This window comes from Typopeltis vanoorti, chromosome 1 (assembly GCF_054136105.1).
Source record: "Typopeltis vanoorti isolate ZY-2024b chromosome 1, IOZ_Tvanoo_1.0, whole genome shotgun sequence".
Lineage (NCBI taxonomy): Eukaryota > Metazoa > Arthropoda > Arachnida > Uropygi > Thelyphonidae > Typopeltis > Typopeltis vanoorti.
Genome location: NC_143549.1, coordinates 126,439,683 through 126,456,926, shown reverse-complemented (window position 1 = coordinate 126,456,926; position 17,244 = coordinate 126,439,683). Strand labels below are relative to the sequence as shown.

The window sequence follows — 17,244 nt, the reverse complement described above, 5'->3', positions numbered from 1 at the left end:
CTTCGATTGTTAGGGCACGTGGCATCGCGTTCGCTTCCAGTCAAGTATGACGTCACTCGTGATCGGTTTCCTGCTGGAAATGCTACGAGAATTCAGACAGCTTTCACATAGGCGAAAATTCTCGCTATACGAGGCGGAAGTCAGTAATATCGAGCAATTATCCGATATAGTAATTCATTGAAAATTCTAATAAATGTATAATCTCCTCAATCAAAATTTATATTCATTAAATCTGACATTTACGGTACTTACGGACGAAACCAGTGCCCATGGCGTTAGTTTCGTTAATGACTGTTAGCTCTACTTTTAACTCGTTGTTATAAGCGTCGGATTTGAACACATCTTGTCCAACTGTTCGAGTGAAGAGCACATTGTTTGGGACCACGTGGCCGCGTATGACCTGCAATGAATAGTTTATAATGTTACATAGAAAAATAAGTTTCAAAATAAAAATGCCAGTTAAATGGCCAGAATTATGGAAAAGTTTTCAATATTTTAAATATATTACTTAGAATCATTCCATAGAAATTAAATTAAAGTTCAAGATTTGTTTTTTCCAGTAAGAAAAGTAGAAATGACAAAAATGTATACATGCATTATTACCACAATTATAGAAACTTCCTCACTGGTATCAATTTAGAGTTAGATTTGTATTCTGTCTAAATTACTGTTTGTTTGTTTGTCCACAATTTGTTCCGGTCTCGTACAGTATTAAATATTTTATTCCACAAAAATTGACATAACCTGATCATAGAATAGACGCATGCAGTTTAGTAGATTGAATACACTGGCCTCACAGCTGTTACTTCGGCCTTAAGCACAGTATGGCGTAAAAACAGTACTGGATAACTACTACGACATATGTTATGGAGTAAATGGGTTTATTAACGAAGAAATATATGTTTACGCATGATGATATGTGCACAATTATTGGTGCAATCTTGGTCAAAAAAAAGCATTAACGACGGTAGATTACGTGCTTGAAATGGGCACCTTGTCTTTCAAGACAGGTATCGTAGCGCAAGATGATCTTGCGCTACAGGTGCACGAAGGTTCTCTGTAATCTTGGAGAACAAGGGTTGGGACGTCTCTTGGACATATCGTGTGATTTTATCCCTTACTTCATCAAGGTTTGAAGGCGAGTCATGATGGAATAACCATTCCTTCAACATACCCCAAACGAAGGCATCAAATGATGTGAGATTAGGAGAACTTGAAGGGTATGAGAATTCTGTGAACCTCGAAATGAGCCTCCCAAGGAAGCGTTCTGATAAATAGACTCAAGAATCACGTGATGTGAGACAGGTTGCTCTGTCGTTTGGAATACCCGTGCACGAAATGGAATTATTTTTGCACGACACATCGTATGAAAATCCTGGGTGAATGGAACCAACACATTCTCGATGTAGCGTTTGCTATTCACGCTATTCAAGGTCGCGATTACATCACCCTCTTTAATAAAGTAGGGCGAAATTATGCCATGGCCGGAAACCACACACTATGCAGTAACCTTCTCTGTGCGCAGAGGTTTCTCTTGGAGAAATTCAGGTCCGCGAAATCAAGAAACTCGTAGGTTCGTCTGTTTACATGACCGCTTGGATGGAAATGCGCTTCGTCCGATAGCAAGACAACATGGAGGAAGGATGAATTTTCATAGACTACGAAAAGGCACCCGGGCTTCTTACGGGTTCTCTGTAGTGACAGCCTCCGCATCCCAATTTTTGCCGCTGTTCGACGTTGACTGCGTTTCGGAGACTGTGACACGTCCTCCAGCACACGCCCGTGATTCTCATTTGTGTTAACAGTTCGTGGTTTCCCGGAATGCCTTTTGCATTGCACTAGAACACTCTCGGTACGTCGAAACCTCTCGATTAAGGCAGTGATGACACTAATGCTTTTGGGAACGCTTACGAAAACGACGAATAAACTGCTCACAAACATGTCGTAGGCTTGGGCCACTTGTTCTACCAACTCCGAATGAACGAAAATAATGCTCAACAATAAACGTCTTTTTCTTCCAATGTCAACGCCATTGCTGTATCTAAGTGTAATGGCGTAGACTCTACATGTGCACTTCTGTTAATATGCAGTCGAACGGCATATGTAGAGGCTACGCCATTACACTTAGATACAGCAATGGTGTTGACATTGGAAGAAAACACGTTTATTGTCAAGCATTGCTTTCGTTCATTCGTGTCTAAGGACATTTGGTGTCCATAGACGCCGTATGATCATTTCCATACCTCATTGGGTTTTGGAAGTGACGTCTTCTGCTAGAAGAAGTGGTAAGGTCGCAGATGTCCCCCCCCCCTTTTTTTTTTTCCCGCAGAGCTAGTAGGGCACTTACAAACATCCATGCTCATGGCGAGATTCGAACCCGCAGCTTCTTGGCTGGAGAGCGGATACGCTAACTATTCAGCCATCCAGGCAGACACGTAATAAAGTTTACGTTTAAATAAATTAATAATAAATATTACTTATTGTTAAATTTATGAAATAAATAAACATATAATAAATATTACATGTTTAAATAAATTATTTAAACGCTTAAATAATCGTTTATATCAGAATAAGGGAAAAAAATGATTGTGAATAATTTCTGGTTAAGGGATCAGAAGTACGCCTACCACCATAGGTTGTACTTGGAACAAAACATTCGAACAAAGCAATGTTGCTGAAACATTCAGCAACATTAGGGAGAATAGATCCGAAACTGATTTTTAAATTTACCTGTTTTCATGTTTAATCTAACAGTTAACGCGAGCTAGCCCAATAAACGATGGATGGAAAGCTTCCACTAAAGTTGTTTCGAAAATATGATTGTTGACTTAATGGGAATTTCTCTCATCTGTATATGCAGAGGGAGATGAGCGATATAATGAAGAGTTTATACAATAGTTTTGGAACTTATTCGAAATAATTATGAAATGTTCTCTGTTGAAAGTTGAACCTATCAAACACTTTTCTTATTTTGCATTGCAAATGACGTGATTATAGAGAGTTGATTATACTTATATTGATTAAATATTTTTACGTTTTCTTAGACTTCAGTAACTAGATATCGTGGTTTGGGTATTAACTTTAGGCAACCAGGTGTTCGAATTCTTGCAGTTCGAGCCTATTAAATAATTATTTATTCAGTTGTTCCATTGATTAGAAAAGGAATTAATTAGCTTGCGTCCCCCCTTCCCCCCTACTTTATCTACATGCTTCAAGTATAACTTAATTAAGTTAATTATTCCTATTCCATTCTTAATTTTCAGAAAAAAACTTGAGGAATGTTGGTGCCCGTTAATTACAAAGTAACACATAGGGTTCCGGATAATTACCTTAGATACCTCTTGTCGACAATTGAAAGCGTTGTGGAAAATGTAAAGCGCATTCTTTGCATAGCTTTGGTGTTTGTGGGAAAAGCAACCTATACAGGAGCTACAGGCGAAATACAACAGAACATAGATCTTCGTGTTGATGCCTTCCACCTGCATACAGTGTATAATACCCTCAAGCTATACTGTGCCTTATTATATAAATGCTTTTCATTTGGTAGCACACGGAGTTATACATTAAGAATATATGCAGTTTTGGAAATTTCTCGAAGTAAATTATCAGCAGTAAAAATGCTCAAAAATATAATTGATATTTATGCAACAAATCGAAATTTTGTATTTAGTTTCATTTATGTCTTGACAATTAGAGTCCCGATTCATTGACATAAATTTTATTTTTTTTTATCAAGCAACTATTATTATCTGTTCCTTTCATCATACAGTAACTTACACCATGATGCACCATATGAATGAAAATCAGAGAAAGGTGTATTGTATTGTAATTTTAAGGCATTAGAAAAATAAACTCTACAAAAAATTCAACCAGAGAATCATCAGAGATGATCTTAAAACATGATAATTTTAGATGGCCAGTTGTTCATCAGACTGCTAGAAAATTATGCCGATTAAAAGCGGACAGATTTGTTTTATTAGTTTTCCCAGTTTATCAAGGATTAAACACACACACACACACACACACACACACACACACACACACACACACACACACACACACACACAAAGTAAACGGGAATTAAGAACACACGAAGGCAATAACTTAGTGAAAATGGATAATTTGAGACTTACGTCAACGTCTAGCTCTTGCAACCGATTAGTGTTTTGACTTGTGGCGACACCTACTGGTAAGAAGAAAGTATGGTTTCCTTCCCTTCGGAAAATGGCATCTAAATTGTTGGCTTTAATTTTAGATGAAAAGGCGCTAGAAAGTAAAAGTTAATAGTTAATACAGTGAAATAGTAATGTAATAATAAGGATAATGTAATAATAGAAAAACAAGAAAAAAAAATCAGTCGTGTAGTAAAAGTCAGTATCCAAGAAACTTTGTACACAGTAGATTTCGATTAATATTATAATTTCGATTTAATATTTTAATATTTCTGATTACATTTATTTTATTTAAAGAAAGAAATATGAAGTTAACAAATTAACGAACAACTGCTGATGAAACATTTTAAGGAAAATTCTTTTGGTATATTTCTGTAAATGGCCACGATGATTTGCTGCACACAAACGTTGTTTAGAAATTTAATATGCCAGAATGCAAAATTCTGAGCACGTGCCAAACATTCTAGGAGCTTGTTGTTTTCCGTTATTAATTTGAAGCAAGCACGCACAGGGCGTGTAATGAAACAAAAATTAATTGTTACGCATTTCCTGTTGGTTGTTTCTGCCAAATGAAAGTTGGATTGTATATTTATAATATATATTTCTAATATATTATAATATATTTATAATATATCGAGCTCTGAATGCCAGCGTGTTTGTGAAAATGAACAAAATATAATTGAAAAAAAAAATAAATAAAAAGAGAAGAGAAGGAAAAAATCAGAAATCAACAGAAATATGACTGTTATAATCAGATTTATTTTCACATCACCACATGGCATTCAGAGAAGTGATTGATAATTTTTTAATGCCACGAAGCTATTAATTGCGTAACTTATCAATGGAAATTCTCATTCGAATAATGCCCATTACCAGGCTTCAGGATCACTTACATTTTTTAAGAAAAAAAAAGATGAGCAAGAAATAGAAAGAGAGAAAAATCAACAAACAATTTTTAACTTTAGTTTTCTGCCAACCACTTTAGGACAAAGTTTCTTAGTGCATACATTATACTGAACCTTTATGCATGCATACATCACTGTTCTTAGTATATGATGTAGGTGCAAATACGCAAAAAATGCAAATTTTTCAGACTCGTTGAGAAACAAAGTATCATCTTAGCTGCTCATTCTTATTATTTCCATGAAAATGGTCCCTTTGCAGATTTATATACCGAGTCCAGGCGCTTCTGTCACAGTTGGAAACACTGCGATTTTTTTTTTTCTTGAGATCATGTTTAGCACTGTCGCTAATTCGCTGTGCATCTCCGAAACGTTTTTATTCTCTTCCCATTAAGGTGTATTCTCATCTTGGAAGACACAAAGAAGTCAGATTGAACAAAATCTGGTGAATGCAAGACAATGTGGGACAAGAATCACGTTGTTCTTGGCCACAAACTGTTGCTTAGACAATCGTGTTTCGAAGTACTACTGTGGTCTGAGGTATTTATTGTCCGTTAACGCAATGCAGTTGAAATAATTTTAAACTCAAATTCATGCACATTGCTTAACATACATTACCTGAGTGGTTCATGGATGTCATAAATGCTTGGATTTTCCAGGAACTCCTGAGCATTTGGAGGCAACGGCGTTTTAAACATGTATGGCTTTAGAACGTCGTCAATGACATATAAGATCTGTTTATGCCCATCATTAGACTGGTATTCCTGCGATTTTATGATTTTGGCGTTGTTCACAAAATATTCCTAGAAATTAAAGAAATAATTTGTTTCAATTTATTAATAAATGAGATCAGCACATGAAGGAATATGGTTCTGTTAGCTTTTAATAACACATCAATATTAAAGTGTTGGAGAACTGCTTTATGACTGCAACAGACTCAATCATCCAATCGCGGTGCATCAAATTATAGCCCAGTGAGTCACCACGTCTAAGATAAACGTAATGTTTATAAGATAAGCGAAACCTCGAAACCATTTCGGGGTTTCCATAGGAACTGTTCGACTTTGGTTAATGCGGTTAATCGGATGGCACGTAAAGGGTTTGCGTCGTTAAGAACGAAATAGGCGATTATGCATAAGCCGAGTGACAAGATGAAAACGGTGCTGCATTCGAGTCTGATTTGCAGCATAAATATGCAGATTTGTCATAAACATTCCATCTTTTACTGAAATTAATTAAAATTTTAAGATAAAATATTTTAATGTATTTTAGATTGCGAATTTACACAAAACTGCCAGTTTTGTATGTTTTCAATTTTGGTCACTGACCTCAGCTATTTCTGTAGCCGCATTTATTTTTTGTAATATACAAACACAGTAGATTAACACTTTTTGACACTCATTGTAACGTCAGAAACTAATCACATTTCTTTCATCCCTGTTTTCTTGTTCAGAATAATTACGTCATTAGTATATCGTATAATTTTCATATTTTGCATATTAATTAATATTTTGTCTACTAGATGGCGCGAGTATGCCAAGTCTTGTATGAAATTGCTAGAAGTCGATCTGCTTACATTTTACTTTGCATATTATTGATTTTTCTTTTTTTTTCTTTCGTCTTTTTTAAATATTTATATTTGTGTGCATGTGTTGAAATTACTGGCTATCGTGTGCAGTATATATATGTTGATCACGTAAAGAACTCGAAATAAAAATTTATGTTTTCTTGTCATTAAGGGAATTCAAGGAATGGGTTTTACAAAACGATATTTGTGGCGTGTTAATTAGCTAGTCGCATAGTTTGTTTGAATATGGAGTCTTCTAATTTACAACATTATCATAGAATACCCATGAGATTGTTTACACCATTTGATGTTTCTTATCCGAAACATTTGGGAATAATGTTAGCAAATTTTATTCTTGTTTGTTCTCTTTTATAATTCGGAAGATTCTGTTATTAATAAATTGATTCTTAGAATAATAGAATACCTTCAAAATACTAATTGTAAGATTTTTTTTTTTTCTGATATAAAATGTAGCGAGTTTCAAGCGATAGCAACCAGTAGCGACACCTGTCGAGAAAATGTGTCAACAGAGCTATTACGTGTTTTCTGGAAAAAAAAAAAAGCAGGCGGAATTAAAAAGAGATAAGACCAACAGGAACTGGGATTTTCTTTCTCTCCATAAAAGTGTCCGTGTACTGATAGAAAGTCTGTTTACCAAGAGGCTTCCTATCTTCATTCCTGTCACTTCTCATAAAGCAGAAGTTTAGTTAAAGACTCCGATACGCCAGCTAGTGTAAAGCCTCACAATTCCCTGCCGTATTGCACAGCGTACGACTTCCCAAACAGACACCAATAACTAAGTTCACATTGAAGCAAAGAAAGTGCTGACGTTATAGCTTAGCGAAGCAAAACGACGCTATTCACCCCCGTAAACTGTAAGGTAATGATTCTTCTTGGAAAACAGAAAGGCGCAATAAGGTACGATATCAACATATTCTCATTTCATAGAGGCCATGAAGTTTCTTCGGAGACGACTACCGCTATTGTTGCTTTTGTGGAACTGACCTCAAAATGATGGACGAAATGCTTTATGAAAAGTGGTTTACTGCGATAACTCCACAAAGTAGCTGTTACGACAACTTCATGGTTTTATCCTCTTCTTTAGGGCTAATAACAAAATTGAGTTTCGCTAGTTACTGGTTTTAGCAATAGATGGCACCAATGATAGCAGTAAACAATATTTTACCTTCATAACTAGTACCGTAAGTCTGCTTTGTCTATGTCTGCCATCTGCGTATATTTTTGAGCCTTCTGAATCTCGGAACACTTACCCGAGATAAAAAAATCTGGGTTCGAAACCTTTCTACTGCTCATAAATAATAATATTTATGAGGACTTTTCACCTGAAAGTGAGTTAGCTAGTGTAAGATAAACTATTCACACGGAGGTAGCAGAGATTTTCCTCCTGAAAGCCTAGGTTTTTCACTCTGAGAAAACGGGCAAATCGGTTAAAAAGGCAAGCAATTCCTTTCTGTTTTAAGTTTACAGAGATCTGCATCCTGGCATTCGAAAGCAGATCCGACCTAATAAGGTGGTTAATTCTTATTCTTGTAGTGTGTCCTGTGTGCGTTCTTCTAGCGTGTTTGCCTCTTTTGTGAGATGAAATATCCTTCCACCTCAATTGTTAAAAAATCCCGATAAAGATTTCTTTGTGTCCTAGACAGGTTCGAACCCAGGCCTTTTCTTTCCAACCAAAGGGCATTGTCAAAACCGACCGAGCTATAGAGGCTCACACACAAATAAAAACATCATACAGTCGCCTCGCAGCCTTAGTATTTCGGCTGTAATTCCAAACGATAACAAGAACAGCAACAGTACAAGAAAACCTTTCCTCCGTCTAAGACTAGTTAACTTAGCTTTACCTGAAAAATGTCTGAGAAATTCCTTTTATTGTAGACACATTTGAGTCCTACTAAGTGACACATACACAAGAGAATCACACCGATAGGTCTAATTTATTTTAAATAGAGATGGCGTTGAGCATCACTAATTTAAATGCGCTTGAAAAGTACTTCAGTTAATATTATGATTTTTAATTACCAGCAGTGAAATATTTTAAATATTATTTTAATAATTTTAGATTTTATGATCGAAGTCAATAGTTCGGTTTATTATATGAGTTTCATTTTCTTGTATGAGACCATTTATATAATCATCTTAATTCAACTGTTTCTGAATTTCCAGATGAGGCTTCCTCGTAAGTTTTAAGACGAGAATTACATTCTAGACTTCAAGATTAAATTAAGCTGATTTCGGTAAAATAAACGACACGATTTGAGAGCGATGATATTTCAATCAATAAAATAAATATAAAAACACAAATGACTTTTCATGCATATCCACTTTCAATTACTGGCTTGGCTGGTCGGAAGACTTGCTCTCACCCAACAGACTGCAGTTTCGCATCCTGTCGTGAGCATCGATGTTTTGTGATTGCCTTTAAGCGGGAGATAAATATAATCGCCCACTGTGAGACCACACCCTGCTTATTGGAGGCCTGAAGTGGCTTGAAAAAAGTTCCAAGTTCCATATTTAGTCACTAGATATCCGGACTGTGTAATAAATAAATAAATAAACACTGTAAAAATAAATAACGTACTGTATCATGCGCTAGGATTTACAACCTAAGTTGTGACTATTGCAGAAGTTAAATTCGACTGTCGAAGTCTGATTCTCAGTCGCGTGATTCCACCGTAATAACCTGGCTTTGCCTGGCGAAATGATCTGCGCTGTGGCGGCGATTTCTCGTCTATTTATTTCAGGACTTTTCGGAGGGCTTTATTTGGATTTGGAGGCAGTCTGTGGACTGACCGCCGCTGATTTCTTTCAATGTTTTTTCTTGCGTTTCATTTGCTATTCCAGACACGACCCCCATTGGAAAGCATCCTATCAGAATACGAACAGATGTCATTTGATCTTTCACTCTTAAGGATCTCGAGCACGCAGTAGACCCCCCCACATCCCAATCACGTCTTGCACTCACACACACACACGCCTCGATCGGTCAAAACACCACTCTCATAACAAAATGGGAATCAGAATTTTTAGTGCACGTTCTTTGCGCAACCCCTTGCAAGCTCCGAGAAAGTGTGCTTATTGCCTTACTTCCCATACAGGTAATGTAATGTAAACAACTGGGTGACTTTTCGTTCTTTACCAGGTGTGGTGCAGTGCACGTCTAAAAATATGAAAACAAACCTATTTGGGCAGCTGTTCAAGTTTTTTCATATACGAGAAAAGTGTTCGTTCAATGTTCACCTGTACATTGCCTGTATTATTATTCATAATTTAACACTCCACAAAACAATTTTGTTTTGTGGAGTGTTAAACCCGAGTATCTGGGAGGAAAAAAAATCCTGAACACCTCCGTATGAGAGCAGCCAACTCAGAATCATTCGAAAAGACTCATTCGAAAAGTGAAAGATTTTAGCGTCCTAGTTGTAATTCCTCACCATCACTTTAAAGTGGAAATGTCCCCACATTCTAAAATAGCAGCATACTGAGGTAATACGTCCTCAATCTCAAGACTTTTGTGTTGCAGTCAATTGTTTGAAGTGGGTGGTCTGTTCCTAGTAAATGAGTTATTATTAATATTACTATTACATTAGTTTGTAGCAGGATCTCGCCACTAAACTCCCGAGTCTTTGGACTTTACGAAAGCTCCCATGAACGCCATTATTATCGTGACTGTACTTCTCTTTTCATTTACTCTTGTGGAAAAGATGAAGCCGTGATTGAAAAGCGGATTTAAAGTCACTAGAAGGCGTCAGTAAAATTTTATCTCTATATTTTCTTTAATCACATTATCACAACGCACCTCGAGGGTATTCGGAAATGCTGGTTAAAATAATTTGCCTGTTCGTGAGATTGAGTTTTTAAATTTTCTGGTTATTTCATTAGGTAACGCGATCTGCTTCGATGAGCGTTCTTTTGGCACATAGAGCTTGAAGGTGGAAAAGAAGACCTCCCATAGGAGTCAAGAAAATTCAAGGTAAATATGTTTGCGCGTTAATAGTGTATTTGTTTTAAAGAGATTTTAAGAAATAATAAGTGATCGAGATTATATCTATAAGTAGCCAAATACAGTACCTTAATTTGACTTATGTTCACGGGAGAGCCTTTTATTAGGTGATTCGGCCAATAATCCTATCGAAGCCAAAAAGTGACAACAATGCCAAATATCCATCAACATGAACAGTACTATATTTGCATCAATACAACAATACAAAATTTCCAATAATATCAACAATACCTCATTGTCAACAATATCAGCAATAACGCAAATTTCTAAGAATACTCTAACTTTGTTTTTATGTTTATCGAAATGTAAATCAACTGCCTAATTACATGTTCTAAAAAATAAAATCAGCTAACGCCTTTTTATTCCCGTATACTGGGCGTAGGCGAGGCCATTTAGCCCTATCTAACTTTTGGAGACTGAGTGGGCAGTTCAATCTCCACTGGTACCCAATCAGAGACAGATGGCCCAAGGCTATCACTAATTAAGCGGTACGCAGTGAAGAGAGAGACGGCTTAAATGTGCCGCCATCTCGTGGTCCCTAACCCTAACACAATATATTTAATGTCTGAAATAATGTGGATTCTACGGTCGATTTTCTTGAGTTTACGGGACGAAAAACCCGAGTTTCCGGGAGGAAAAACCCGCTTACCCGTGCCAGAGATCGACTAACTCGGGAACCGGTCGAAAAAAGGTTTAGAAAAATTTCCTCTAGTCGCCGACTAGACTCGAAACCAAGTCTTCCTTCGTGCGGCCAAGCGCCGTGGTGTGCAAATGCCACATCCAATGAGCTATACAGGCTCTTTAATTTGTAGAAAGAAAATCTACACCTTTTTCTAATCAACTTTAAGATCATTAAACACCAAAAACATTACTCACTAACCTCAAATCTTCATCACACGATGAAAAGGAAACCAATAAATACGATTCTGCACTGTTTACGCTCAACATCGCATTTAGTGTTTATTACGTGCAGAAAATTCTGCATCCTTCAGAAGTTGATCTTCACTTCTCTAGAGACAGGTATTTAAATTTGCTTCCTCTTCAACCTAATTTGTTCTAATACAAAGAGGAGTAACTTATTCCCAGAATATCTATTAATTCACCAGTTTATTCGTGTTCCTCATCATCTGTCTGTTCGCTAACAGTGCCAACTCTATCACTAAGTAACGCAGTTTTAATTATTACATTTCGTCTGTTTCCTTGCATCATCTGAATAATATAATAGAGACTCGACTGTTGCTTAGTAACGCAGTTTTAATTGTCATATTCCCATCATTTTCTCGCACAAGCTAAATAACGTGGCACGGAATTAGACGTTGCCTTAATAATATCATTTTTATCGTCGACTCATTTAGGATTATTTATCGAACGAGTTACAAGAGTCATAATTGATCTCAACTCGGTTTAAAACGTCATATCGAAGTTGCAAATGATCTGCTAATCAAATAGAACAGGAGCGTGCATCTTTCTAATGCGAAACCATTAGCGGAAGAAGCGAACGGACGGATTTCGTGTTGCAAATGGAACACACACACACACACACTGACGATCTTGCTTCGATAGCGGAGTCTATCTTCGTGCGCTACTGCCAGATTAGCGAAGGATATCAGATCTCAAACAGCTAAACGTAACGTCTACTTCAGACTTACTCTCTGATAGAGGTTTGCATCATTAACTTCGAATACGAAGTTTTGATAAACCGTTTATCTTCGGCGATACGCTGAAAACTTTTGGTTGTCAAAACAGCTCAAAACGAACATCGAATATGGCTTTTATTAAAGTAATTTACAATATTTTTTTTTTTCAAAAGAAAAAAAGAGAAAAAGATAGATGAATTTAACCGAATGTAAGCAGTAAAGTCTTATTCAGTAGCCCGTTAGCCCGACAGTTCGTCTCAATTACTATCACAACAACCCGTGTGTGATGTGTATTTACAGAAGGCTTATGAGGATTATTTCGAAAGGAAATTGTCGAGATTATTTAAACAGTTTTTTATTAAAAATATTTAAACAGTTTTTCAAGAATAGGAATCCAGACTCGAATAATTCTCATAAAATCATGACAAGAATCCTCACCAACAGAAAAATTTCGGCTTCAGTTTTATGTCAAGAATGGCTATCGCAATCAATATCTACAACCAATTAATGTGAGTGTTATTCCTATTCATTGTTTCACCCAAGCAACAATAGTCGTAAAATGAATGAGTTTCATAAAATTATAACTAAAATAAAATCTTGATAATGGCGGCCAATAACTTTCATTAAAATAAAATTTCCTGGATGGTAAAGTAGTCGAAAAGAAGAACATATCAGAAGATCGATACAGAATCGATTCCTGCCACATACACACTCGTACGAAAGATGGGAAGGAAAGGGGGAGGGGGAGGAAGGAAGAGAGAATCCTGAAAGGTTGAGGAAGCATTTTCATTTAAGTTTAAATTAGATTCTAGTTACACATGCCAAACACAGATGGCGCGATCATCACATAAGTATTATGCATGTCCAAGTTGAGTTTCTCAATTAATATGCACCATTTTTTTTTTAAGCATTTAAATTGAGTGAGCCAGTCAGTGAATGAATTCGGTCCATCTGTTTATTCTTTCACTTCGGAAAGCAAACTGGAATTCCGTGTCACACGTTCCGAAAAGAAATTTTGTACTTGCTCTATTTTCTTCTTCTTGAAGAAAATAGAACAAGCAAAAGAAGTTTAGATTTCTTAAGTGCTATAATTGCTCATGTGAAAAGAAACAACAACAACAAAAAAGATAAAACAAATCCCTACAAGAAATAAAAAAAAAATCCGAAATAATAACTCTTATAAATTGCCATAATTGTAACAAAGTATCGCAAGTTTTCTCGGCTTTATCCAATATATGATTTAGGAGTTTTAATCCAATTTTTGTTGTGTCGAAACAAGAAAAAACTTAAGACAGACGACTGTCTTCTAGACTCTACAAAGAACAATAAAAAAAAAGCTAGAGATAATGCTCGTAGCTATCAAATGGTATTATCACCTGCATCAAAGGTTTACACGGAACGTGGGCTCAAAATTGATGGGTTTGGTTTAAAAAAAAAAGGAAAAAGAAAGATAGATAGAGAGAGTACATCTTATATAACGGATACACATTCTAGTCAAAAGTAGAAATATCAAGCACAAATACGTAGATGATTGATGTTTCTCCAGTTTTTTTGCCTGTTTATTCAATGATGTCTCAGCAGATATCGATTTATCCCATACAGAGGGAACAATTGTTGTATTAGCGACCTGCATTTCATCCCACATCAACCACTGGACCCGATCCAAGCTTTCACTATACTAGAAACACATTTATGGTCCCTGATCTACCTACTCATTCATGCTCCCTATTATTTTATTTATTTTTTTAGCCATCTACTACTGTCATCACTGGCGATCGGTAATCAGTCTTCTTAAATGGCGAAAAAAAAAGTTGGTGGTCCTCACAAGTGTAGTTTGGAAACTCCTGCTGACACATTGCCATAAAGCTTCCGTTAATGGCTGACTGTGTGGAGCCAGTGCTAGTGATCTACTGGATAATGATGGGAGCTAAGCTGAATTTCAAGTACCTTAGTAACCGGAGAGGCGTAACTATCAGATCAATCACCCGATCTGGCCTTGATAGCTTCACTGCCTGCTGCAAGACTTAGTACAAATATAGACGTGGAGGAGGGGGAGGAGGAGAGAAAGGAGGGAATTACTATATCTGAAAAACAGATGCCCGCTTGAAAACTCAACGCACTGTTTTGTTATTAGGCAGGGGATTGAAATGTGTGCGTTTTACGTGGGTGAAACGCGAACATTTTGGACCATTGACCTCGAGTATAATGAGTAATTAAATCCATGCTTTATGGACTTAGCGAACGATTCCAGATAGCCATATAAATGGCAGCGCAACATACTGGAATCTAAACGAACACAAACAGAAATATACATCTTTCCTTTTTGCTATTTTTTCCACCTAAAATTCATTTCCCTAACACGCAGATTTCATCTCCGTTAGCATGTGTGATGTCCAGGATCATTCTGACAGATAAAGAAACAGAATACATCAATTTTGAATAGCTGTCAAATATTACTTCCTACAATTTTAAGTACTTTTGAAATTTCTATGCTTGGAATGTTTTCCAAAGAAGTCGAATAAGATGAAAAAATATATCCCAGATAGTTACTACTGCTGAACTGTCATAACATTTTTTGTTTTGTCGTATCTAAAACTAGTTGCTGGTGGACTACCAGGCTCACAGTACTTTATATTAATATATTGAATACTAAGAGCCTCGTGATATTAAATATTAGTAATATTAATATTATTATTAATCTTAGTAGTCGATATTAACAGATCTACAGTCTTGTGATCAATAGAAGGTACGTGAGCTATTCTTCTGTTTATTATTATTATTATTTTAGGAAAAAAGTTCCTATCTCATTGCGTAGTTGTAACGTGGATATGATATGTTTCAGGCATCTTTAATATCTTTCGGTTTCAATTTTAAACTAAGATCATAACATACATTTAGAAAATTCGTGTTATTGATTCCATGCATGTTATCTTCATTCAATAACATTGTTTTCAATGAAAAAAAAAACATTTTAAATGGTAACAAATGAAACTATACTTAACATGTCATGAAAGAACATGAGACTTGTGAGATGGCATCTGATTTAAGAAATTTTGACAGAGAAGTAGAAAACGAATGCTATCTGTCTCTATTATATACCTGCGTTCTTCGATTTAGACACTGAGATCGAACTTACTATGATTGAAATAAAAATAAAAATAAAACAAAACCGTTCATAATTGCGCTCCGTATTGATTAGTACAAAATTGAGTAACCAACGTGGCTTCATCTACAGAACTATTTTTTCGCTCAATAATGTTGACTCTTTTCTAAGAGAAACTTTTCCATTGCCGTCTAATAAAGTATTTATTTAAATAATCGTTTGTTTATTATTTAAAAGAAAGTAGGTGTTGCTCGTAGTCGATTAAACGCCTATCATTTTAATCGACGACCTAGAAAACAGAGAAAGTTGAATTCTGTTGTTTCTCTTCCAAATCTACATATTACTTGCATTTGATGTTGAACAGAAGGGATCTCATCTCCGTAATGATGAGGTCAATGGGATGGAAAAAGTTCAAAAGTAATATTCGCACCGAAGAGAAATAAAGCGTCGATCAGCATATAAAATTCGATTTGCGATGAAGTATACTTGGTGATGAACTGAGTTTGACAGATAATACAACTTACATGAGGACGTAAACATGACGTGAAATGGATGAGCTAAAGTATTCCACTGTGGCATTCAGAACGAGAACAACAACGTATTGTTGCAGTACCTCTAAAAATTTAAATAATGTGGAGTTTGTTTAAGATCAACATTTCTTTGCTTCTTTTCAGTTTTTTCGTACTCTACTCCTTGGCTCTTTTTTAATGTCTTTTTTTTTAAAGTCTATTTTGTTTACTATAAAAATTAAAGATCATAGTCGCTTACGGCACTGCTGAGAAATTGTGATTCGCTTGGGAACCAATAAATGTTGTCGTAGAATAATAAAGACATGCTTTCTTTGAAGAATTCTTTAAAATATTAGAATTGGAACGAGAGAGTGAATCACAGAGCGAGGGCTTTTAACTAATTTATATTCAGAACACAGGAGTGAAAAGATCCATCTTTTGAATGGCAAAGCTCCTCCGTCAAGATGGATGGAAGAAAGAGAACAGATGGTAATTAGTTCTCTCTCTCTCATTCTCTCCATCTGTATGTGTGACATGCATCAGATCTTCAGAGATCCAACAATAAACCGTTTTGATAGCGAACATGCCCACCTAGTCTTTTCTCTCCCCCCCCCAGAATCTGAGGCCTATTAAGTCTAGATAATGAGGATAACAATTTAAATTGAAGTATGCAGTGTTCTTCCTCCGCTCGAGCAATTAAGGTCAACCGAAGTTGTCCAGTATCTTCAAACCACACAAGCTTTCGTATTTCCTTTAACCACTCCCCATCCCCCTAGGTCTGGCAAAAAACAAGTGACGAGATGTATTAGCTTGTCAACGCTCCCCCTTCTCCCCTGTGGGTTTCTTTTCGTGTTCACCACATCCGGGCAATTTAGGTAGGCTTAACGCTACGTCGTGTTTCAACCCGTTCAGAAGTGTCACGTTATACGAAGGTGGAGGCGTCTTGAAGCACGTGATTGTAAATCATACCAGGCGCGGGAAGCACTAATTGCAATACCGCTTGCCTCCGTTGGAAAGCCACGAAGCGTAGGGTTGAATTGGTGGTCACGAGGGGGGTCAATGAACTGTAAATTGGAAACATAACAGCAAGAGTGACCCGTGATAGGTCGTGAAACGGTAATTTTCTGTATCGATTAGCTGCCTTCGAACATCGTTCGCTCCTCTTAGAGCGAGAGACTGGCGGAAGACGATATTGGATTTATTATTAATCCATTAATTTCTGAAAGTAGACATTGAACCCGTCTGGAACAATTAAATTCAGTTAATACTTTCTCGTCCCTACTGTTTACTAAAGAGTACAAAATTCATAACGTGAGTGCACAGAGTGGGTGGA

The 17,244-nt window shown here is 36.4% G+C and overlaps 1 protein-coding gene across 1 annotated transcript in view; it reads right to left on the bottom strand.

The window, feature by feature from the left end:
• LOC150110404 (fasciclin-1-like) overlaps positions 1 to 17,244 on the bottom strand; it is a 267,702-nt gene that overhangs the window by 24,888 nt on the left and 225,570 nt on the right. The window contains exons 4-6 of the mRNA XM_090399191.1: positions 5,693 to 5,877; positions 4,134 to 4,266; positions 253 to 400 (exon numbers count right to left, since the gene is read on the bottom strand). Of these exons, the coding sequence (XP_090255317.1) occupies positions 253 to 400; positions 4,134 to 4,266; positions 5,693 to 5,877 (466 nt within the window). The remainder of the gene's footprint in view (positions 1 to 252; positions 401 to 4,133; positions 4,267 to 5,692; positions 5,878 to 17,244) is intronic.